The sequence below is a fragment of the Aptenodytes forsteri genome, unplaced genomic scaffold, assembly GCF_000699145.1.
Source record: "Aptenodytes forsteri isolate BGI_AS27 unplaced genomic scaffold, ASM69914v1 Scaffold114, whole genome shotgun sequence".
NCBI classification, from domain to species: Eukaryota; Metazoa; Chordata; class Aves; order Sphenisciformes; family Spheniscidae; genus Aptenodytes; species Aptenodytes forsteri.
In genome coordinates, this window is record NW_008795364.1 from 3261127 (window position 1) to 3286548 (window position 25422).

General features: G+C 38.8%; 1 protein-coding gene across 1 annotated transcript in view; it reads left to right on the forward strand.

Annotated features, from left to right (window-relative positions):
• INO80C (INO80 complex subunit C) overlaps positions 1–25422 on the forward strand; it is a 32478-nt gene that overhangs the window by 713 nt on the left and 6343 nt on the right. Inside the window, exons 2-4 of the mRNA XM_009280209.2 lie at positions 14–46; positions 20621–20731; positions 23599–23710. Coding sequence (XP_009278484.1) covers positions 14–46; positions 20621–20731; positions 23599–23710 — 256 coding nt within the window. The remainder of the gene's footprint in view (positions 1–13; positions 47–20620; positions 20732–23598; positions 23711–25422) is intronic.

A 25422-nucleotide genomic window follows, 5' to 3' on the forward strand; every position in this document is an offset into this window, starting at 1 on the left:
CGCCCCCGCCAAGAAAAAAAAAGCGACGGCGCCGGGCGGCTCGCAGGTAATGGGCGCGGAGCGGCCAGCGCGCATGCGCAGCGACGACCATTTCCCCCTCCCCGCCGCGCATGCTCGCGGGAGGCGAGCGGGGAGCGCGCGTGCCCGCGAGCGGGGCGGTGCGTCCGTCCGTTACCTCACCCCGGGCGTCGTGTGCCTCCCGGCGGGGCCTGTCGCCCCTTTCTGTGTCTTCGGCGCCCGCTGCTGCCTCTCGCCTGGCTTCCCACGGTCCCCTTTCCTTCTCGCCGGTCCCGCCCGTGGCCGGGCTGGAAGCTGCCGAGCGCTCGGGAAGGGATGGCGGCTGGGTGTCTGCCGCTGAGCCGGGGCGCTTCGGTGGCCGTCGGGCTGGCGGTTTCTTTACAGGCGTTTGAACGTCGAGTTTTCGCGCCTCTTCTTTCATCCCCCTGTAGCGTGGAGGTTTTATCCCCTCCGTGTACACAGACCGCTAGCACGGTTCGTAATGCTTTCTCTCGTCGGGTGTGTAACTAAGAAGCAAAGCTTAACCTAGATTCAGTTAAAGCTGCGTTTAAAATCACTTAACTGTGGGCGCTGTGTATGTTGACGCTTTCTGATCAAACCGTCTTGGAGTTGCTGTTTTTTCTGTGCTTACCTTCAGTAGCTTCCTTTGTACCTGATGTTCTGCCACACCCGAGTCCTGTATGTACATCTACATGCACAAACCTCTTGATTGTGCGTGATGATGATTTTAATTTGAGGTAGTTGACCTGTCACGGAGGAGGGACTAGCGCTCAAGTGAGCGCAATTTAACAGCTGCAAGTTCTGTTGTGTGCAGCTCAAATACAATTTTGCATTATGGCCGTCTCTCAGTTGAGCTAAGTGGACCTAAGAGTTAAATGTGAAATGAAGATGTAACCTCAGAGCCTGAGTTTTGGGGAACAGGGTCAGGGGAGGGAGAAGGGCTATTAATGTGAGTTTCTCCTAACCTCTGACCCCCAGTCACAGCGGGTAGTGCAGCCTCTATTTCTGCATCATGTGACACCACCGTGCAGCTCCACAGACCCATCCCCAGCTGATGACATCTGCTCCTTGATCATGAGGTAGCATCTCATGCTCCAAAACTAAACCCCAGAAGAGGTTCAGAGTCATTGTGTATATGACATCTGTATAGACTTTAGGTGCAGTATGTCTTGGATTGCTTCTTTTAGAAAGATTTCGGTAGCTAAAGTGGTCAAAAAAGGGTTGGAAAAGATGGTTGTCTCGTCTCCCCCCCCCCCCCCCAAAATTTTTTTCCATAAATTCTTCTCACTAATATTTAATGAACTATAACAGTAGCATAGCTACAAAGTATGCACTACTGCCAGTTAGGTTGCTTATTTTCATGAGCCATCAGATCAGAGGAATGTTTCTGCGTTTTTCAGCAGTTCTCTCCAGACAATTAAAAGCCATTGTGCACACGCCAGAGCACAGACACAAACCTTTCCTCATTCTGGATGATGTTCTTGTAACACTTGTTTTCACCCTGTGGCATTTACATAGTTTCTTTTCCTTTTCTGGTGGGCTTATCCCTAGGGGAGGAAGTATGAGCCAGTAGCGTAACGTAGCTAACAAACTGCACTGCAATTGTGAAAAATTACTGCCTGGCATGATCACGTTTCACAACTTTTTCAAGGTCTGCTAGAGATAACAGTCTGGATTTTCCAGCATGGAGAGGAATGCTCTGTGCGTGTGTGTGTGTATGCAGATATAAAACATTATATACTTAACATATAATTTAAATGCTTATAAAATCTTTTATATTTAAAAAAAACCTTCCCTAAACCCTTCAGCCTCTAAAACTGTTTTCTGAAGTTCACACCAAACTTAAGCCTGTGGACAGTTTCCAGTATTATGAGGCAATCCATGATTTCTTACTCAAACAGGGTTTTGATAGTGTGTGATAAACAGTTTTTGCAATTCTTCTCACAAGTGATTTCAGTGGAGAAGTAATTTCTCAACATTATGTCCAAGTCAGCGTATGCATTCACTGACTTCAGCAGTGCAGATCAATCCCATAAGGAAAAGAAAAAAAATGAGTCTCAGAAAATGTGTAACTTCAGGAATGGGACAAGAAACAGCTCGTTGATCTTCTAGCAATCACATTCAATGTTGCTGACTAGCTCTGGAGCGAGCCAGTTCAAACAGAAATGAAATGGGGGCTTTGCATTTTTTGAGTTAGAAACATTGATCATTGGGCGCTTTCTTCTGCAGTACCTTATTTAATCTTAATCTCCAGAAGTCCTTATAAAGTCCTTAGTTAATTGCTGAGTAATGTACTTTTTCTGGATAAGGAAACCTGTGGCACAATGAAACGCTCAATAATTCTAATCTGCTGAGATATTCAGAAGATAGACAGTCAACGAGCACTTAATGCTCGATTTTATAATTTATCCAATCTTTACGTGGCTCAGCCAATCAGGGACTAGGTCATCCATGAATTTTAAATACTTTTTCTGCATATATTATATACCAAGTATCCAATCATTGTGGTATTTTTATTTTGATTTTTTCATTCCAAACAAGTAACATTCTTCATCTGGAAGTCTGATAGGTATGCACCTTTAATACGCACCACTTTCAGCACAGGTTTGGAGGTAGCACTTGTTACTCTTCTGACTGTTCACTTTCCTAATTAACCCCTTTGATATTTTTAACAGCCTTTTACAGCCTATTTTCAGCCTTTCAGAAGCCAAATATATCGTGCCATAGCTCAGCACGAAACGGTTTCTATTTTAAGTAAACTGACACTGTGAAACAGATAGAGAAATAGTGAATTATTTCCTTGGTTAATTAGCAAACCGTAGGTAAGAGGATCCCTACCTAGAGCTTTGTAACTACTTGCAGGGGTCAACTTAGGATCTGGGGACTCTCCATTATATTAACTGGTAACTTCTTCTGAGAACCTTGTGCCCGGCCTTCATGGAAATACACTTCACATTGTGCCAACTGTGAACTTACCCACATCTGCGATTCCATCACTGTGAAATTAAACAAAAAGGGGTTTTTGTTAAGTTCCGTAAATCACATAGCTTGTTTTTCTTTTGCGTGCTTTATGTCACAAGTAGCTGTCACAGTGCTCGCCCTGAAAGACACGCTGGTCTGGTAAAACTGTTGATTTAAAAAATATGTTTATTTTTTTTATACAACAAATTTTCTTAAGTATAGCAATGTAATCAACTAGTTTGAGTAACTGTGTGTATCCTACAAGAAGGCACGGTTATCACACAGCATACAGATTTTTATAAACCCAATTTTGATTATGTTTCTCCAACATATGAATTGCTACTTTCTCTAAGATACACTTTAGGAACATTACCAAAAAACATTCTTCATCGTTTGTATGAGTTACCGACCCAAAGGTATTGAGTCATGTTTGTTTTGGAAGCACATTGCACATAGGGCTTGTCAGTCATGTCTACAGAAGGAGACACATGCTTCTTGGATATAATGCCTGTATTTACCAAATGTAAAATTAAAAGCAAGTTTACAGGAAAGCACGATTGCAAATTGATTACATCACTTTCATTAGCCTCACACAATTATTCCTCCCATGCAGTTGTGCCACTGAAAAATACCTCAGTCTTTGCTGCAGCAAAAGATTTTTAATGCTGAGGATTGTTATGTATATTAAATGGTAACATTCATGTGTCAAAACCAATGCTGTTTAGTGGTTTACATAGCACCGTTCAGTTAGGTGTCCTTGCCCAGTGATTCCCAACAGCTGCTGTGCTGGTTCAGCTCCATCGCTGGCTCTTGTGCAGACTTGTCTCCAGGTCTCCCGTCTTTTTAATTACTGTCACTTAACCTGGGATAGAATCTTTGACTCTGATCTTAAAATGCCACCAGTTCCTCTAGCTTAATGTTCACACCATTAGTTTTATAGATTTTACAGCAACAGGAAGCTTTTAAAAGAGTATATTCTACATCAGGATGTAATTGATGAAACAAAATGCTTGCCCATGACAGCTAGCAAGCTTTAAAGATAAAATTTGCAGTGAGATAAGAGAATGACTTGGGAAAAAAAAAAAGTCTGTGATTTTGTCAGAGGACAATTAAAGAGAGAAAATATGCTAAATATTATGGTAATGCGTATTTGCTTACATTATTTGTCAAACAACTTCAGACGTGCCCAATGAAGTATAGTAAATGCCTTACTTTGAGAATGACATCACGTTTCGTCTTACATTTTGAACTGATGTAAACTGCCCTATTAACTACAGAAATACACAGAGAATGCTTTTTGCTTCTTTCCTCTCCATCGTTGTAGCAACAGCAGGACATGGTACCAATTAGAAAATAAAGACTGAACTTCCTCGTCTGCAATGGTATCTAAGAGTTAAATTATTAAATAGATTGATTTTATCTCTAATTATGAATATTGCAGCAGTACTACTGGCAACCTTCATTTTATGTAGCTAGCTTTCGTATGTATATTTAACACTTTCTGTATTTCTTGTTCTATGCTTAAAAACAGAAGCTATCCAACAATATAAGAAAATAAAGTCAAAAGGGTTTAAAGTTACCATCCTCTTAAATAAGCTTCTCTCATGCACAACATGAAAATAAAAGGAGTGACTGATACACCTAGAACTCCATTTTTATTTTAAATGTAATTGAACGATGATGTTTTATCGTAAACTGAAGATCATCAGATTAGAGTTCTGATAGACAGCTGTGCGTTCAACAAGAAGACTTAAATATATACATATTAACATCGTTACTGTTACATATTCAGAAGCTGTCCAGTAAAGACGGAGAGCTTACCCTAGCATGGAATTGGACTCTAAACCATCAGTAACTTTGCTCAATTCTCCTGTTATGCTATTTTACCAAGCCTATCACTGTTAAGTAGGAAACCATCAAATCAATTTTAAAATCACTTTGTTTTAAAGAGTCCGTTTGAGCTGGCTAATTTCCTGAAAAATTAGGTTAGGGAGAATGAGTTTAACTACAGAATCGGTGCGTACCACTGCAACTACTGAGCGGAACTGCTGCTCTCACCGTGTTCTGTGACAAGTACCTCCTCTAGTGCGTCACACTATAATAACTTTCTGATCTGGAATTAAAAATTACCTACTTACAAATTCAGACCTTGTTTACTTCAATCAGTATAACACTAAAGTTACTCTAATTATTATAACGTTATTCCATATAAGACTTCCTGTAACAGAAAAGCACGATTTTCCTTTGTAGTTGCAAATTTAATAAACAAGTTGTGTTTCTCACCAATCCACCTGCCCTGAAAGAGACAGCAGGACCCTGATACAGCATGATAGCAGGGAGATGTAAGTACATATGTATTTGCCAGTTTATTAAAAAGCTGCCGTGTCGTCATGCTCTAGACTGTACTTTTTTTTCTTTTTAAACATCTCTCAGCCCTTAAGGTTATGACAGTAACTGAAAATATATTAATTTAATCAATGAGGCAGTGCCAATCTAAACATACGCTCGCCTGGAACGATATCCTTAAAAGATGTAGCGTGCTCCCAGGGGATGTTAACTCAAACCTAATTCAATTGATTTAAATGGCACTTTCATTGGATAAAGTATAGATATAGTCGACTGCTAGTTGCTGAGGTGAGCCCTTCAAGTTCAGCCACTTGCACACTTATTCGCAACCCTACCCAAGAGTCTTGGCTCTTACAAAACTAACTCAGCCAGTTTAAAAAGAATAGCCATGTCTTAACAAGAGTTTTACTAGGTAGTGTTTAAACTGGGATAGCTACCCCACAGATAGGTAACATACTGTGGCATCACACTGCCTGTCACCAGACCACAGAGCACTGAAAATCCCCCAGACTTGCAGTTCTCTGTATGAAGCACTCAGAGGGTCACTGCTTACATCTCCTAATCCTTTCAAACACATGTGACCACAAAGATACTTTCTGCAGCAAAGCAGACAGTGAACAGCTGAAATATTAAGCATCTCTTCTTCCATGGGGTTTTTGTACTCTTCCCAAAAAAACAGCTTATTTTCAAGCAGTCCACTAATGAGAGCCAGGATTATCCTAAGGTACCAGTTTTTGTCACTTGCACATTTGAAGTCAAATCTGTTAAAGAACCAGAATCTCTCCAGTCCCCGATGGGGAAAAAAATGATAATTAAAAGACAATTAGCAGATTTCGTAGGAAATCTGGCAAAAGTTAGAATATGTGTGTTTTAAGTTTAGCTTTATTAAAGAAAAAAAGGGAATTGCCTTTATAGAGCAATCTAGATTAAAAGGGAGACTGTCAAAACCGAGAGTTAAGAATTGACTTTGCTTGACGTTTGTCACATATTGAAGGCTTTACATGATCTGTAATCATAAAAGTATGTGAATTTCCAAACCAGTCTATGCCAGTCTCAGGGAATTGCCAACCCCCCGACCAAATGTGATTAGATTTTAGATTTAGAATAAACACAGATGTGTTATGTTGTAGAGAGAAAGGCAAAAGCATATGTGTATTGACTTTTACTATGGGCATCAGTATGCTGGTGTCATTTTTTTCACCCTTCTCCCCTTATCCTAGTAGAGAATTGTAATTTTTCCTTTAGCTAACAGAAAATGTTATATTTCAGTTCTTGCTTTAGCTAGGCATTAGTAGTTATAGAAATGTATTAATTTTGGATTAAAAGGGCTAATAGAAATATTAATTTGGTAGCCTGCGAGGGTTTTGAATACGTTTTTTTAATCATTCCAAGAAGCCAGACTGGAGACATTGGCTATTTATTTAGACCTGCAGAAAGCCATAAAAGTTGTGACACTCAGTGTTGTGAAATACACCTGGCCCTCACAGCAGAATTCATATCCATCAACAGTATGTCTTGTCTCACTGCAAAGCACACCTACAGCTTCAAGAGCCGCAATTGGGCAATCTATTAGCCTTTCATGATCAAAAAGGAAAGAGTCCCAGTCTCCTCCAGTCTTCTTCACTCTTACCCACCTCCACAAGTCTCGGCTGCATGCTCCTGCTGCCTGGATCACGCCAGCTTTGGTACTCACCAGACATGCTCAGCCATTGATAGAGGTCATCAGTCAGAAGACTAACTTACCAAACCTTCCTCCTCTCCCAGGAAGCTGCATTGTCTCCTGCTGCATTGGTGAACTGGACTGATTCACAGGGAGGTCTAACAGGTGTTGGAGGTAGCACAAGGAAGAAACAGGACCATGTGGCAAGGAAAATCACTTTTCCACTACAAGCGAGCTATGTCATGAACTTAGATACTCTTTAACTGCAGGTTTCATTAGTTTACCGTAACAAACTAAATGAAAACTGGAGCAGTTCAAGATCTGATTCATTAGTAGATCCAGTGTCCCTGCCTGTGGGAAGACCTGGAGACTAACAGCTTCAGCTGTCATACTGCTTGTCTGTCAGTCTCTAAGTACCTTAGAACTGATTCTACAAACTCCAGCAAGCTCTGTGAGATGCCACCAAAACAAGCTAACAGGAAATACTAAGGACTAGTCCTAATTCTACTTCTCCCTGAAGATTTAGGCAACTCTTTCCACTTGGGATTCAGAACCATGAACATCTGCCTTTCTGAAAGCAGATATTAAATCCTTTCTTTCAAAAGTAGAACAGAAGCCACGTTTACGGCACTGATACTTGCTTTTTATACTGGGTCTTTACAAGTGCTTGCTGTGTCCTCCACCTGAAGTTAGTCCTGTTCCTGCCACTGCCTGAGGGGATTCAAACCCTCTTTTTCCCCATGCACACCCTAACCACCAGGCTGGAAGCCAGTCTGGTGTGGTGGGAGGGCAGCATGGAAATGTTTTCTCCTCTACAGCCAAAGATGGAGGTTCCGTCTGTTCATTCAAAGAGAATGACTCCGTAGTCTGGTATTGAACACAGTTGTCAGAATGGTCTGCTTATGTATTTTAGGTATTTATTTCTGTTACGTGTTTTGGCTAATAATAATTTTAATGCAAAATACACAGTTGTGCAAACAGGGATCAGAAATCTTTTCCTTCCAAAACTCTAGCCAAAAAGCTATATAGTCATGCCATCTAATAACATGCATTTATGTTGTAATAAAAATCCATCACTGTTAATTCAAGAAACAAATTTGAAATGGATAGAAGGAAACTATTTTGTGAGTAATATGTAATTAAACTGTAGAGGCCATCATTCTGGGAGGGGTGAATATCTGTAGTTACACGGTTTGTAATCATCCTGCCCCAGGATGTAAGTGCTGACTTGACTCAGGAAAAAAAGTTGTCCTTGCTGATTATAAAACCCTGCTGTAGATAAGGAGCATTTTGGGGAATTAAAAGAAAAATCCTCCTGTAAAGCATTGCAGGCCATTGCTAGGATTTACCACATGAAGAGAGACTTCTAGTATCATATCTATCCTTTTATAATTTATTAAACAGAGAAAAATTATTTGTTGTATATCGTATGTCCTTAATTTTCATTAAACAGACAAAATATCGCACTTCGTGTGCTTCCGTGCACAACCGGCCTAATATGTGAATTACATAAAATCTGACATAATTTAAAAAGATACCTCATTTTGCAAACATCCACAGGCCTAGAGGTGACACCTTCTACACAGTTTTAAGCAAGTTAGGTTTTTTTACGTTTCTGCCCTTACAGTTTTGGCATGCTTGTAGCACTACTTACCCCTGCGTTCATAAGAAGATGGGCAGAAAAGGCTGAGACGCCTATGACAGTTTCTGCATAAATGAGACAAAGTTTACAGGTATGGATAATGTCACTTAAGTGGTACAGCTGGAAAAATCAAATAAGCTTTCAAGTATCTAAGTCTTTTTTCAAATCTGAAAATGAAACGGCAACTTCCCAAGCTAAATACAGAACAACTGCTTAGAGTTTGGTTAGGTATGTATCAAGTACACCATCTTTGAAGAAAAGGTTAGTGGCATCCCAGGAGTACAGGAGATGTTAATCAGGGAAGGGAGGGAGTATTATGAAAATAGTCATCATCTAGGAGAAAGGAGGAGGGAGTTAAAACCCTGTAGGAAACTGCGTGAAAGTTATGTGCCATAAAAACAGTCTTTATATTGAATCAGTGGTGTATTGGTATGCAGTCCATCCAGAAGCTTGTCTTAATTTTTCCAGATAAACAGGTGCATTTAATAAAAAATGACCCCTCTGCCTAGAAACTTTGTTACATTTATGCCCTGAAACCATCAGGACTACAGCAAAATACTGCTGAAATGGAACATGCAGAAATTAGGGCGGTAATTAACGTGAGTTATATGACTGCTTATGACCAAAAGAGCTTTTTGTTAATAAAACCAGTATTTTCTATTTTATAGGATATTGATTTCTAACTAGGGAGATGGAGAGTTGCCCAGAGAGCTGTGGAATCTCTGTCCTTGGAGGTGTTCAAGACCTGCTGGGACAAAGCCCTGAGCAGCCTGGTCCAAGGTCAGTTTTGACCCCTCTTTGAGCAGGAGGTGGGCTAGTGACCTCCGGAGACCCCTTCCAGCCTCAATGATTCGGTGTTACTGTGTCTCGTTTCAGACATCTGATTTATGTGATTAAGATCTCCCTAGATGAGCAGTCATACACTCCTTCCATAGGCAGGTCAGGGTACCTCAGTTGGGTACTTTTCCCCATAGTGTATTAATGAAGCCCAAAACTCAATGACTACATTTAGACAGTATTAATTCTCCTTACACTGTAACAATGGTTCTATGTTAGTAGAACTGCTTTTCCCTGGGAGGAACAGCACAATGTTCTTACAGCAAAATTAACTCTTAAAATCAACAGACTGGAATAGGCAAAGGCCATTTTTTCTTGACATATGCACAGTGTGTTCAGGCTCTTCAAACCAAAGTAGTTAGCTGGAAAGTCCTTATTCCTTAAGTTGATATTCTTTGTTTACATAGTCTAGAACTAGCAATGCTAGTCTGAGTCTCACATTAACGACCTTAAATTTTCTCAAGTCAGAAATGCCATTTTCTCCTTAATTTTTGTTAAACCTATTTGTTGCAGCCAGAATTGCCCTTTTTATCCTCCTCCTTTCCATCTGTTCAAAAAGTATTTTTTTATTTGCTAAATAATTCATTGTGGGAAACTTCTTAAAATATCCTGTTAAACCCATCACAAAATATTAAATACTATGTTTCCCTCTCACCTACGATCGTGGATATGATACCAAAACCTCACTAATTCTAACATAGTGGAAAAGTCAAGTCTTTTAATAGTTCTGTTCTGTTTCAAGTCCAGCAAAAAAGGCAGTTGGGATACAAGTTTATATGCAAAACACTGAACTGTCTGGCGCTTTTCAGATGTGCTGCAGTTCCTCAACTTCAATAAATAGTATCAGGGTGAAGTGTATGGCCACAGAACTTATATAGTTGAGTAAACAACCACCTACTTGTAGAAATGTTTCTGCAGAAATATTCAGAAAATTTGCCTTGAAATTAGCATCACTATACAACTCTCCCCTGAGCAGCCACAAAACAGTCTACAATAGATACTTGTATGACCTTATTTTCATCTAAATTGTATGTTTATTTTTGTTCAGTCATTAGTTTTTTTTCATTATCCAGTTAAACGTAGGTATCCATAGGATAATGCACCTACAGTTTTGCTGAGTACAGGAGACCTGGTGTGCTATTCAAAGCAGGAATGGTTGGTGTTGAGTTTGCTAGATGAAGGAAAGTGGATGTAGTATTCAGGACATGTACAGCCAGATTTTTTTTGTCCCATAATATGAGACAAACAATAAAGATGACATTTGTAGTCTGAAGATTTTTATAAACTGAGATATAGTTTCTTTTCTTGTCCTCTTTGAAAGACCTTTGGAGCATCTGATACAATTACTGCTCTCTGATACGTTATGCCTTTGATAACTTTTTGAAGGTTTGTGGAAAGAATATTCTCAATTGCTTTAGAAGTGGAATGTTCCATATGTCACTGTTCCTAACGTTTGTCTTTCTGACATTGTGTTTGGGTATGACAGTCGTAAGAACCTGTACATAAATGGAAAAACCTTCTTCTGTTTAGATTGTAGTGCTAAGCCTTTGCCGTACGACTGCTAGTATTTACTAATGCAGCATGGCAGCAGTAGGTGTAGTTAGCAGAAATGTAATAGAAATAGAATTTTTATCTAATTAAAGTGACAATTAAGACAGACAGAAGGAAGTGCTAAAATGTGTGAAAAAGAGGGAAAATGCAAGAGTAAAGTTTTGTTTTCTGTATTCGTTTACCAGTTAGTCCGTAACATCTGAATGTAAAATTTGACTGTTCTAATTCAGGTCTGTTTTTCCTAAGAAAAATAGATAAGAGTAGGAGCTCTGGAAGAAAGATACACCCTGTCTTTACTCGAAACTAATTAATTGCCTTTCCTTGAAGAAACGTTTTGGTTTTGTTTGTTACTCAAACGTTGTTTCCTGTCAAAATGGATAATGTTTTACAGAACAAACTAGAATCAGGAAATTGAGTATTTTTTGCAGAATGGAATTGCTTTCCCGTCAGCCAGAGGAGCCGGTATCTTTTTGCTGTCCTTGTCCCTGGTTCAGTCCCGCGCGGATGAATGGACTTGGATCCTTCTCCTACCTTGGCTGAAGCCTGTTATTTGACAGAGGGATTTTGATATGCTCCCTGAGCAGCATTACAATGTTAACAGCACATGAGCATATTGTAATCCTCCAGCCTTTTCTCCAGAAATACTTTGACCTTAACTGTTCTGTATCAGATGATGTATTTTAAACTTTAAGAAGCAGTTTAGCCAAAGTCCTTGACTGAACTGAATTTTTCTGATAAAGGAACGTACTGGCAGTTTTTATAAAAATTCAATTGTGATTTACTCTAGTCTTTTTTGCTAGTATGCTTCCATCCATTTTCAGTCTTAAGGCCCATCAATTTAGAAGGCTTTTTTTCTCTTGGGGGATCAAAATATTCTGTTAGCTGGGCTCAGTTTTACTCTTGGAGAAAGCATGAACTAACACGTGCTTTTTCATTCCATATATACTGAAATTTTTAGCTCCAGAGCTGCTTCAGCATGCCATTCAGCTCATAAATTTGTCCAAGTTACAATTTTCTTAATAAAACTGTCAAACGTTATAAACAAGGAATAGTCCCAATCTACCAAATGAAATCTAAAAGTGAGAGATCCTTTGCAATTATTTAAGCCAAAAGGAACTTTGTGGCAAATGCAAATTAAACCAAGCTTTTCTGGGATAGTGTGAAGCTATTCACAGTTGCATCCCAATTGCATTTTATTTGCGGCTTTTCCCCATAGAAAATAGTAATTTTTTTCCTCGAAATATCTGTAAGTTATAAAACTTTGTCTATTGTAGTGTGTGAAAGTTTTTAAATGGAAAAACATGTTTGGCATCTGAAATCTCTTGAGAAGAAATCAAAGCTTTTTATTGAAGCTTGTTAGTCTCTTTCTGTGTTTGAAAGTTGAATAATTTCGAAGAGAGCAAAGTAAACTTGAATTTTTCTGGATTTTTTTTTTTCTCAAGTGAGCAGTACCAGCAAGAAGGGAGTTGTTGTGTCATGAAATTGCTAGGTCTTTTTCCCCTAGGTTTTCAAGAAATGTTTGAGAGGTGGGGAATGTAATTAAAATCTTATTCTCCCTTTGGCTGCATTTTTAATTTTGAATTCAAACCCTCACACAGAGTAATAGAGCTTTGCTTTAGGGTGTTTTACACCTCTATCAAAGTGACTAAAGTAATTAGTATTTTATACATTTTGGTAAGTATTTTGTCACTGGAAGCACCAGTGCAGGTGAATGATAATGGTTTGAAGCTCAGGCAGTGACGGGACCCTAAATGAGAATGTCGCCTTTTAATCAAGAGCACTTGGAGTCTATGGTATTGAAATGCCCTACAGAGAACATAGAAAAGCTATCCATCACTTTGTGACAGTCCAATCTTTCAGTGCATGAGTAAAATTTTATTCAGCCTTTCTAAGGCAGTTGGAATGTAAGACGTTTTAACTCACCTCAAAACAGCAGTGTAAAAGTTTGAAAGCATAATGTACAGATTGCTTTCTGGACAGCATGTGTGTCTCTATGTATTATCTTTTATTTATTTAGATTGCAGTTGAAACATTTTCCATGCCCTGCTTCAAACACCTCCCTCTTATACACCCAACAGGTGAGATTATTTCTAAATTTTAGTCATATGTTTGGAGTTAATTTGCATAGTTGATTAACTCTGATGCTTAGCGGAAATACTCAGCAAGTTAAAGGGAAAGAACTGCTGCTTTAGGAAGGACAGATTTTGTAAGTAAGTAAATGTCACACAGAAAAGTAGTTTGACACGTGACTCAGAAGTCCTCTGGGAAATGCTTAGAAGAAGCTGAAGTACATTTAGTGACATATACTTGGAATTATAAACTATTATTATAATAATTCAACAATCTAATTTCAAGCTTTGTGTTGTTATGTTCATTTTTAACAACCCTCCTTCGGCTTTCTTTATAAGTGAAAGCAGCAGCAGCATCTGAGGACAATGTCGTAATTTAAACAAAACATTTTTGTTGTCGGACATTTGGGAGATTTTCTTTTCATGTCAATGGAAGCAGAAACCTGTACCTTGTCTTTTAAGATGAGTTGGCAGTGATGAAACCCACTGACTTAAATGGATTTACTTCCAATTTACACTGTATGCATGACTGTCTCACCCACCCTACTAGCTGCTTGAAATCAAGGACATTGATCTGCACTGTACTTCATACCTGTTTTCAGCTGGCTACTACTCAGTTTTTTTGTTTAGTAAATTGAGTTTTTCAGTACCCTGTGGAACAAAATTTGCTGCGAATATGCAAGATGAGGTTTTTTTTCCTTCCTGGCATTTGAACATTTTCAAGCTGAAATATTTTTTGTCCTACCCCAAAATAAGGTAGGACCTCTGTGAAGGGAGAACATTCCTAAAATGCTACCACATACCAGAGTAGAGAGAGAAGGCTGGGGAAATTGTATTGGGCTTCCTTTTAGTGAGTGGAAAGGAAGAGGGAAAAAGTTTTTCCTGTTGAATCCAAGAATCAGTAAAATGCAACCAGATGGTTAAGATATGTTTGCTCATGTTACTAAGTAAGTCTTTCAGCCACAGACGTGGAGAGAGTTAATCTTGTTCAAGAGTGCTATTTCTTCAGTCTTACATTGTTATTTGGGTGATCAGTGAGTTAGCTTTCAGAAATACACTATGCTAATAATGTTGGTGATGAGAAATTTTTTAGCTATCATTTTAACTTGAGCTTAAGCACATCTAATTCTGACACCTTTCTCTGTGAATTGTTCTCAGCAATGTAAAGAGCTGCATTTTTGTCTGCCAGAGTGTACATGTTCAAGTTTTAATGGCTCCTGTCATGTCATCATGCAAAGTTAAATGAATTAAATATTCAGAATGTGCAAGAGCCTGTGCCAGGCTTGTTTTACAGTGAGAGCTAATATATTAATCAGAGCTTAATATACATTCCAGTATGAGCAGTATTAGCTGGGACTCTGTTAAATAGCTGACATTCAAAGTCTACTCCCAGTTTTGAAAAGTCTGCTCATATCATCGCTGCTGTCATCTAGTGACATTCGTGCTCTGTTTCCACATGGCATTCTCACTCACTGTAATTGGCTGCTAGTGAAAATACAGGTATTATCCATCTATTTTATAAATTATCATTTTCTTCCCTGGCTGCATGCCACAGCTTCGTGAGGATGTCACAGAACTTACACACAGCTAAAAGCTGAGTAAGTTGCTACAAGTTGGATATTGCTGCTTTAGAAGTAACCTGTTACAGGAATAATTAGACATACACCATTATTGAGGCTGAGTTAAAACAACTGTGTCAATGAAATTAAGCATGTCATTGTAGTAGTATTGTAATTATGAAAATCAACTGCCAAAAATAAGTAAAAATAATTTAAACTATTTATTCAACTTCACATACAAAGGTTGGAGACAAGCAGGTTCCTCAGCAAGCCAAACTGGGTGCTTGGGGCAAAGTTATCACCAAGTGTGAGGGCTTGATTCAGAACCGGACCCCTCTTACTACTTATTTTTCACTAGTGACATACAACCCCCTAGTCATCACTGTAAGACAAAGCCAGAGTATCAGAAATACTGAATGCAGAAGCAAAACCAAACCAAAATCCTACATATGTAATCACCTTCATTTACAATTGCTGTACTCAGTACAGTGTTAAAACTGACTAATGAATGATTTGCAGAAAACAAAACAGACAGAGAAAATCAATGTTTACAATATTGTTTTTGCTCCCTTAAACTAGAAACTTCCTTTCCATTTCTTATGGAATTTATTTATGCATTTAAGTTTTGCTTTACCAACACACTGTTCAGTTTACCTTCTATTTTTAAATTCTGTTTTACCATGTAAAACTGTAACATCTAGTGAAAATGGCCACTGACGGTCATAGTGTACCTTCAGTGATGTGCAAATCCATTTTTTTTCTAAGCCATGACATGCATGGTATGCAGTGATAAGATGCCAGAAATGCACAAATTTACGTCTTTGACTTTTATGTTTCATATTTTTTTGGTTTTTATACTTTGTAAAATCCTGTTAGTCTAAAATAATGAAAAAATATTATAGAATATAATCCAAAAGTAAATAGGTAAGAACTTATACTTCAGCATATATCAGTTATTCTGTTATGCAGTTTTAATCCTTGCTGGGGGGGGCGGGGAAAGGAATGATGATTCAGACAAGCACTTTCATAAGAAGTTAATTCCACCTGGTATTTAGTCCCATCACAGACGCCCATCCCAAACCCCACAATGCTGATTCTACCTAGAAATAGCCAAAACAAAGAATTTAGCTTCCATGGTCTACAAGTTTTGCTTGTCCTCTCCCTAAATAAAACCAGACAGATGGAGCAATCTTTGGAAATCATGTGAAAACCAATACATCTGCGGTAGGGAATTTGGAACAGAATATATTGAAAAAATTAATAGATCTACCAAAACCTAAGATTGAAAGTAGTATGTGAATAGGCAGCCTCCCAATGTGTGTTTTCTCCCAGCACAGACAGCATATACAGTAGGGTCCAAATTAGACTCATTCCTGGGGTTTGGCTTTATGCAAAAGAAACCAGTGTTAAGGTAGCAAAGCTTAGCTCAGGTCTCTTCCCCAGACTTGGCTGTTCTTACAACAAACCTCTTAGGACTCCCAAGTGTTTGCTGCAGGTCTTCGCTCTCTCTCGAATTTTTGCTGTCTCCTAACCAAGTGAAGTCCTCAGCCAGCTTCCTCACTCGGCAGCTGTCACCCAATCCTAGCACGTAACAGGGAGGACAGTGTCCCACCCAGCTGGGATGCACTGAATACTCAATAAATGGTCTTGTGAAAAGAAATGCAAAAAAGAAGCAGCACCCTCACTATTGCTCCCGTCTATCCCAGGAGGGATAGAGGTTGCCAACCTGTCACACTGTGGTTGTAGTTAAAATTCAGCTAAAGCACATAAACGCAACTTTATAGAGGGAATGAAATTGCACAGGTGGTCTTATAAGAAGCCTTTGACCCGCTGTCTACAACTTCTAAAACATGCCATTCCAGTCAAGGTTGGTCTGCGCCTGGCTAAGGAGGATACTGGGAGGAGGAGGAGGAGGACAGAGGGAGGTAACATGAGAATTGGTGGCAGCATGTACTTCTGTGGAGGTTAACAGCCAGAGGAAGAGTCAATGGGAAAGGATGAACATAGTTACTGATGACTTAGCTGCAGTGTTTACTGTAGTGTTTTTATTGTTATTTGGCATAAAACTAGCATAAGCATGTTCCGCTGTACTGAAATCACACCTTCATTTGCCAGTGCAGATGTACCCTGTAAATGTAAAGCCACTCCAAAGTCTTTGTTGTTACAACCTTCAGCAGCCTATGGAGGAATACAGACTGCTTAGTGACTATTCTAGCACAAATTCCCTCTAGCCCTAGTTACAGAAACCACCATTTAAAAGACACAATTTAGTTATAAAGTGCACATTAGAAGCTGCTTCACTGTCTCTCTCCTTGAAGTGTATATTGAGCTCCCCATAAAGGATGTTTACATTACAAGATCAGTTAAAAAGAAGCTTTAAAGAAGCTATCCAGAGTTTCAGCCCATGGTTACACTTTCTAGCCCTACTGCAAAGCATTTGGGATTATCCTAGGACGCCAGGGGTGAGGGCGTTAGCTAAGAGACTGGCTGGATAGAGAAAATGTGCTGTGGACTAGTTGTGAATTTGGCAGGAAGGGGAAGTTACCCCACATGTGACTTTGGGTTACAGCACACATTGAGCAGTACACATTCCCTGTTGACAGGCGCTTCCTCACTGCACTCACAAGACTGCCATCGCTTCATAGGACTACAAAGGGGATTTGAATTCATTCCTGTTTGTTTGCCCCAACACATGACAGTGAAGAATGAACTATCTTCCAAACTAAATGACCAAGCAAACAAGCACATTTGGGAGAGATTTGTTCAACAAATGTTAAAAGTTAAAGATTACCTTTACTGTACAGTAATTGTTCACTGAGGAATCTTCTTTCAGGCTTTAAATAATGTTTTGTATTATCACTGTATTACTCACTTTCAGGAAACATGGGGTTTGCAGTACAAAGGTAGATCCATACTGGTTAAAATTCACTCGGCATCTCCCTCCCCACCTTTAAAAAAACTTTCAAAAAACAAACCTGAAACATTAAATGATGTTTCTTATGCTTTAAATCCTGGCATTTTAAAACATAGGCTGGACAGATTTGTAGATTGTTGAGACACTTTCAGTTTGTGGCTGAAAAAGTGCTGAGGATATCGGCTGAAACTTCTGCAGGCTGCACAGAAAGAGCATTTCAAAGCTCTGTACTTGCCGGAGTTCACTCCTCTGTGCAGTAGCACATTATTCTGGAAGCAGTGCTTCTACTCAACTCTTTAATGTTTTTCCAGAAAGAAAAACACATTAGCTGAGTAGCACTCAGAGTAGCACTCTCTTCCATAGTGCTACTGCTACAAATCACAGTTTTCATACAAGCAATGCTGAGTGAGGGAACTGGCATGCCTCTATAGTATGTATGTCTTTATCTCAGTTCCCAGCATTTAACTGGGATCATAGTACTCAGTCCTGTTTGCTTCCCAGTCTATCACAGGGCTCTGAAATCATGGTATCAATTGCATACCACTATGGTATGCAAGCTGCTTTACAGTCCTGCACACCAGCCTGCACCCTTTGCCTTGGAGAGGAAACCACTGCTCTGAAATTGTCCATGACGGATCCAGAAGCTCCTGCTGGCGTGATGTCTCAGTGGGACTGGAGGATGGCTTGGGTGTCCACATGGCCCAGAAAAGCAGCAGCTGCTGCTCTGGATCCTGCTGCCTCTGCCATCCCTGTGCAAGCGATACTAGCACAAACAAAATTAACATCTGGCCTGTAACGTGATTTATCCTGACTCAGCAGCACTAATACCTGAAATCCCTTAGGGCTTGGTCCGGAAAAGAAACAACGTGTAGAATTTACGTTCAGGAATTGTCCTGCCAGGAACAGTTCCTTGCTTTCCTTCCCAATGTGCCAGCAAGATTAGCACTGAATCCACACAGAAAAACCCGCTGAAGACAGCAAGTGTAATATGTAAATGTACCCAGCTACAGAAATTAAGGACTACATGTATAAGGAAGCTTCTTCCCCTTTACTGATAAACCATTTATATTTGCTCCATCTCAAAATACTAGGTACTGTTTTGAGATATTGTTGAAATGCTACTCAAAAACTGTTTCATAAACAACAGAATACTTAGGAGAAGATCACTGAAGGGGCAAAAGTGATAAAGTAATTAATAAAAAACTGTAGGCTTGGATTTAAAACCGACCAAATGGTACCAAATGAAAGGCGAGAATGCTTTGAGGAATAACTGTGAGTGCTGATTCCTCCGCTTACAGAATTTACACGGATAATGAGCAGTATCGGAGATAATTTATTAATAAAAAATAATCTTGTATCTCAAGCCTTGTCTTTCTCAAGATTGACTTTAATGTTTGCTGCTGAAATCCAAAGTGCTGGAAGTGTGCATGTGCAAGAATATAGTTTGAAACCTAGTAACTCATTATATAAAGCCACTTCAGGATTGCTGAAGATACTATTTTCTCTGCTCACTGTCACATAATGCACGTTTCTAAACACCCATCTGCATTTCTTCTGTTTCTGTGACAATCACTGCCTTTTAATGTTGTCCTCAGCAAGGGAAGAATCAAGTTTAAACTACAGACTTCAATGCTGCTTCCACTAATGTTATTATGGTAGTATCCCCTGTACTATGATCTTTTGAAAATAGATCATCTCTATTCATATATTTTAATAAGACACTAGAAACGTGACTATTTCAATTGAATGCTTCTTTATACCATACTTTGAATATTTAAGACCTCTCTTTGCTATGTTAAAAACAGGCACTGTTGAATAACTGATGTATTTCCCCAAAGAAGAGTTCAGCTTGCCTAGTTCCTAATCCTGCAATTACTTATGCATGTAGTTAAGAATACAAACACTTCCCTTGTAATCACATGGAGAAGGATATGCTGAATCATGGCCTTTGCTATATAGTCTCAGTGTCTAGAGGTACTCCCATAATTCACTAATAATAATGATCCTTTTTTCTCCTACTTAAAAGAGCATTGTATCAACACAGAAGGTTTTGCAGTGCACGTTTTCACAGGAAATCATTTTTTTGTTCTAAGTATTATCTGACTGAAGGTAAAGTAAGAAACAGTTTAACCACCCGTTCAGTAAATATTGATTCAGCTTTTAGCCAAGCTTTTTGTTCGTCAAGAAAAAAGAATCAAGGTATGAAATCCTATTGACTGAACTGCTAAACTCAGTGGCAAAATTCTCATTGGCTTCAGTATGGATCAGGATTTCATGAGGAACATTTATGTATGTAGCATGGGCTAGCTCTGGTAGGTGGAGACTTACAGGGCACTTGCAAAATAAAAAAACAAGATAGACTCAGCCATGCAGAACTCTCAGAAATTGCTTAGACTGCCACACAACTTTTTTAGCTTTCCAATCACACACACCCCTTCTCCAACTAAAAATGTTAGTTGGAGAAGGACTAAATGTCTTCCTGCTAAATAAATAAACCATAAAGAAAAGCCTAGAAAACACCAACTAGTACCAATGTAGATTTTGTGAGGCTTGTGTATAAAAATAATATATATAATAAAATCTCTTTTTCCCCTCATTCCTCACTCAGACATGATTGAAGTCAAGTATGGAGAATAAACTGATTAATCAATTATTCTTTAGAACCTTGACAAAAAACTTTTTATAAATTTTATATATTCCTGTTAATGCTCTAGTACTGAACATTCTGAAACAAATCCAATGTACACTTCTGCTGTTTCTGGTTTTACATGCCGTCTTGCACTTTATAGAGATGGCTTTCATTAATACTGAAATAAACCCGAGGCTGTTTTTACTCAGTAGGCTTTGGCTACTCTATTCCCCTCCTCCCCTTTATGTGTCAGTTGTAAATTTCTTGACAAATACTCTGTTTCATGCTTCCCCACTGCTGGCATGCAACATCCTTAAAGATTCAAAAGAGATAGAAAGGCTAAAAAGGCAACAGGTAGGTAATACAGCAGACGGCTCTGTCTCCGGTTAAACTTGCTCAGAGTAACAAGCAATAAGATTGTATTTTTTCTTCAGAGTGCAGGTGGAGAGGCCATGAATGAAAACAAATTTCTGAACACAGACTCCAGCACAGGATCAGTGGAAACAACTGTCAAGCCGTTACCATTTAAAGATCCAAACTTCATTGTAAGTATATTATTTTAACAATTTGAAATTCTAAACTCTTCAAATAGAACATTAACTAGGATTCTATTTAACCATATTGCTAATGTAAATATTAAGAAAGTCAGCTTAACGGGCAAATAAAAGGTTGGCAATTTTAAAGAAATTAACCTCAAGTCCATGTCACACCATGGTCCAAAGTGCACACTATATTAATAGCATGAAAATGGCATTGATCCAGAGGCAGAACTATTATATTAAACTCTGGAACAGTCAGAAAACCTGCTAGATTAAGGTAAGTGCAGAAGTTTTATAGTGTGGTATTTCACAAACTACCACAGCTAGAGAGGAATAATTTATATCGCTGTGAATGTAGGAATCCCATCTCCCAGTTCCTAGCCAAGGCAGGCTGCAAAACAATTGAACTAGAAATCAACCAGAGAGTCACTAGCAACTGGCATTTTGCTCCTCTCCCAGTCCCTGAAACTCTAATAAACCTGTGGTGTCCGTTCTTCCGGTAATTGCTAGATTTAGAAGCAAATGCTCTGTGAGGTTTAAACTGGGGGAGAAGGTGAAGGAAGACTACAGCTAGTAATGCTGTCACTGCTGGGTTTGTTTTTAGTATCTTTTTATCTTGCTGTGCCAGGGCCAACTCATTGGCACACTGTACAAACGCTTTCTAGACAAGCAAACTTCTCAGACTGCTGGTCCTAAGCCAGTACTTAGAAAGAAGGATTTTATCCCAGATTTCATTCTGTATGAATAAGATACAATATCTCACAGCATAAAACCTGAGTAATCGGGCTTCGCACAGCTCACTAAGCACAGGTTTGGCAGAGGGTATAAAATTAATCTCTGACTTGCGAGTTGCTCTATGTCTGCTTTGCAGACAACTTCTGTCACGAGAGGGGCACTCAAACGACTGTATACTTGGCTCACTCTGATCCTCCAGCGAGCACCAGCGTCTTTGAGAAATGGGGCTTACTGGAAAAGCTCCATTTGCACCCAGAGGCATTCCATATAGCTTCCATATAGGATTTAAATAGCCATGAGGCCTTGTGCTGATCCTTCAGCACGTCTTAGAGGGATGTCACCATTTCCAAAGAGGCAATACTAATGTCTGCATGCTTGAAATAATAATGAATGTACAGAGCCTTTGGCAACTGCTGCAGAAATAATAAGCGGTTATAATAAAAACATGAAATTGTCCTCCCCGATACAGTAACTAATTTGAGAAAAAATGTATTGAGTTTTAACTAGCTTTTTGTTGGTATGAACTGGTAGTAACAATTTGGTTGACTTTTTGCATCCTTCCAGCCTAATTTACCTTAAAAGGAAGAAAATAAATCAATTAATGTCTGTCTCTTATAAATATGACCAAGTTTGAACCATTAGCTTGCTGCAGAGGATAGACTTAAAAGCAGAGAAGAAGGAAGAAATTACCTTTTTCTAAACTTCCTGAATGGAATTGCATCTGCTGGGGATGGGGAAGGGGAAGACGACCTTCTGACAATTGTGTAGAGCAATGAATAGCTCCACCTGTCCTAGCTTTCCCTGAACTTCAGTCGTGCAGAGGTAGCTTGGTTCATTTGCGCTTGGCAGTCATTGCCTTTTGATTGTAGGTATGTGAGGTGATACTCAGCCCCATTCCTAGAAGGCATAAGTTCATATAAACCCAATAGTTGCTTTTGAGAAACCAGATTACTGAAAAAAAAATCATTATGCAATGATTTTGGGGAAAATTCATGTAATGAATTTGACTTAGTACTGTGGTAGTACGTCTGTTTTCATCTCATATTCCAGCAGTCTCTATTTTACAATGATCTCTAGATTACTAAGGTGTTACGCTCAGAGCAAACATTTGCATGTACTTTCTATATTGGATACCCATTGCCAAAACCCGATACTATCATCAGCTCATGAGCATCTTTTCTGAATATATCTTACTTCTACGGAAAAAAAAGCTTTCTCATTCAATCCCTCCTATCATTCTCAGCAATTTAACAGGCTAATTTATAAACCAGTCACAGCAGAAGTGTGTTTGCAGAACTTTGCTGAGTTTTGATGGGACTGATGTGGCAGGTAGTAATTATTAACAGAAATAGCAACAACTCCCCAATTGTAAGAACATTTTCTTTTCTGAAGTAAAGCTGTAAATCTGTGTCCTTTGATCATTTAGAAGTAGTACAGTATGTTGTGCAGCTTCTGTCTCTGGAGGGACATAAATAAATTACTTTGTAGCAGTCACATTTGATAACTGAAACTACCATTATAGTACCTGTGGCAAGCCTTCCATTAGTGTACCTTTCAAAATGCAAAATTGTCTTGGCAGCCAACATTCTATTTATTACTCTTTTTCTATTCTTCTTCTATCCTTTGAAAGAAAAATACAATTTCCAGAAAGTTTCTCATAGTATTCATTACATTTTGCAAGATCAGTTACGTTTTCTACAGTCACGGATAATTTACAAGAGCTAGAGCTGCACCTGTAATATGCCATAAAAAGGAGAGAGAAAATTTAGCTGTGTAATCACAGTTTTCAACACAACTTCATAGTAATAAGTTCTAATACGATGGGAAGTACATACAGAATCCTGTAATCTCAGGCTAAACCTAACCACATTGATTTTCTATTTCCGTGTAAAAAGCAGATTTTCATTTCCTTCAGTTAATCCCAAACATAGTAGCTTTGACACAGTCCAAAAAGCTTTGTTCTTCTTGCAGCCGAGATTAAAGTGTACAGTATATTAGCCTGCTGATGAAGTAAGTGAGGATAACAAATGTTCATGACAAGATGAGACGTATCAGAAAGACTATGAAATGGAAGTGTCACACTCTGAAGTAGTATTCTTTATTTATTTTTTCTCTAAACACCATATTTTTAATTCTAGCACTCCGGCATTGGTGGAGCAGCAGCTGGCAAGAAGAACAGAACTTGGAAGAACCTAAAACAAATTCTTGCTTCTGAAAGGGCATTGCCATGGCAACTAAATGATCCTAGCTGTAAGCTGCTTAGACGCTTTGCATGTATTTATAAATAATAAAATCCACACAAATACCTTTCTTTAAAACAAACCTAAATTATTTCATCAGCGCATGCAGTATCCTGCTTGAACAGGGTCCAGTAGTACATTTAAGACTAGTCCAATCACACTCACCAACCCTAAGTGGAAAGTAGGGGGAAGCAAATAATTTGGAGTATTGTGAGAAAGTTCAAATACATTTGGGGATAGAGTTTAATAAAGGAAATGTATTTATCCGAACCAGGTCAGAAACTCCTTATTCCCATCAGGTGTTTGTCACCTCTTCACTGCTGAGGAGCCACCTCCTCCTCCGCATACAGCCCAGATGTCTTCTGACAGGTGGCTGCTGCTTGATTAGCTATATTTGAACTATTTTCAAATAGATTCTGCTAAGCCATGTACCTGCAGAAGCTTAGACCTCAGCCCAAGCTTCCTATCCAGCTCCTTATCCTAGATTATTGGGAGATTTGAATCCTACATCCCCTATTCAGCTCAGCACAGCTGAAACTACACTATTAGCAGTCCTGATTACAGCTAGCTGGTGTTCATCTACAGGAGCAGAGTTACAGCAGTGGTCTTAATCTAGATATACTTCAAGTCTACTTGTAAAGTAGGATACTAGTGAACGTAGCTGGAGACAGAATGTGGTCCTCAGATTTTACCTAAGCAAGTGGAGACATCTCAGAATTGAGCATACGCATATACTTTTTGTCAGACTTGGTGCTTTATCCAAAAATAGCTTGCCATTTTTTGAAGTGTTTTAGATGCAACTGTTACAGAAAAATGCAGACTACTGTGTGTTGCTGGCTATTGTAACTGACAATCTGCTGATGTTGCTATTTCTATTATGTTCTGTTTGCAACAGTAAATTTACAGGCTGTTTTTTAAGAAGGTGGGAAAAAAAATTCAGTTGCATATTTAAAACCAGCTGTCTGTGGCATTAGTGTCTTTTGAATTATGAGACGATGAGTTAGAAATTTGATATGCATGGAGCATTTGAATTGATCATAGCATCTGAATGAGGTGCAAGGGAGATCAGGAAGGAGGAAAGAAATGAGTCAGGTACAAGATATTTTTGTAAACATCCACAATTGGGGATTTAACTACTTAAACATACCAACTGTATGTTAAAAATGTTTATGAACGAGAGTTGCTATCTAAAGGGTACCAAAGAACAGCAATTTCCATCATTTAATTTAAACATTCAGACAATTCTCTAGGTCATTGACAGGCCTTAAAGTGGTACATGCTTAAAGATTTAACTGATTTAAAAGATTACTTTGCTTTTCTGGATTATAGTATTTCAGACCTGCAATCTTGAGCAATGTTTCGAGGTCTTAACATACACCATGCATATGATAATGACTGTTCTTTGCAAATAACTGACTGCAAGGGAATTCATTAAGACTTTGAAGAAATCAATACATTTCAAATAGCTCTCTTGCATTTTTCCTTTTGGGGAGGGCAGTTCTGCTTACTGAACTCTTATTTAGAGAGGTGAGCAAAATCAGGCTGTTGTTTACAGTGCTAACAGCCTAAATGTATTCAGAGGTAATTCTGCTTCATATTTCTTTGCCTTAGTGCTGCTAGTTAATAGAGAATTCAGAAAGTAAAGGTGGCATTTTAAAGAAGTACTGTTACCTACAGTTGTGGTTTAAGCCGGCAGGCAGCTAAACACCACATAGCCGTTCG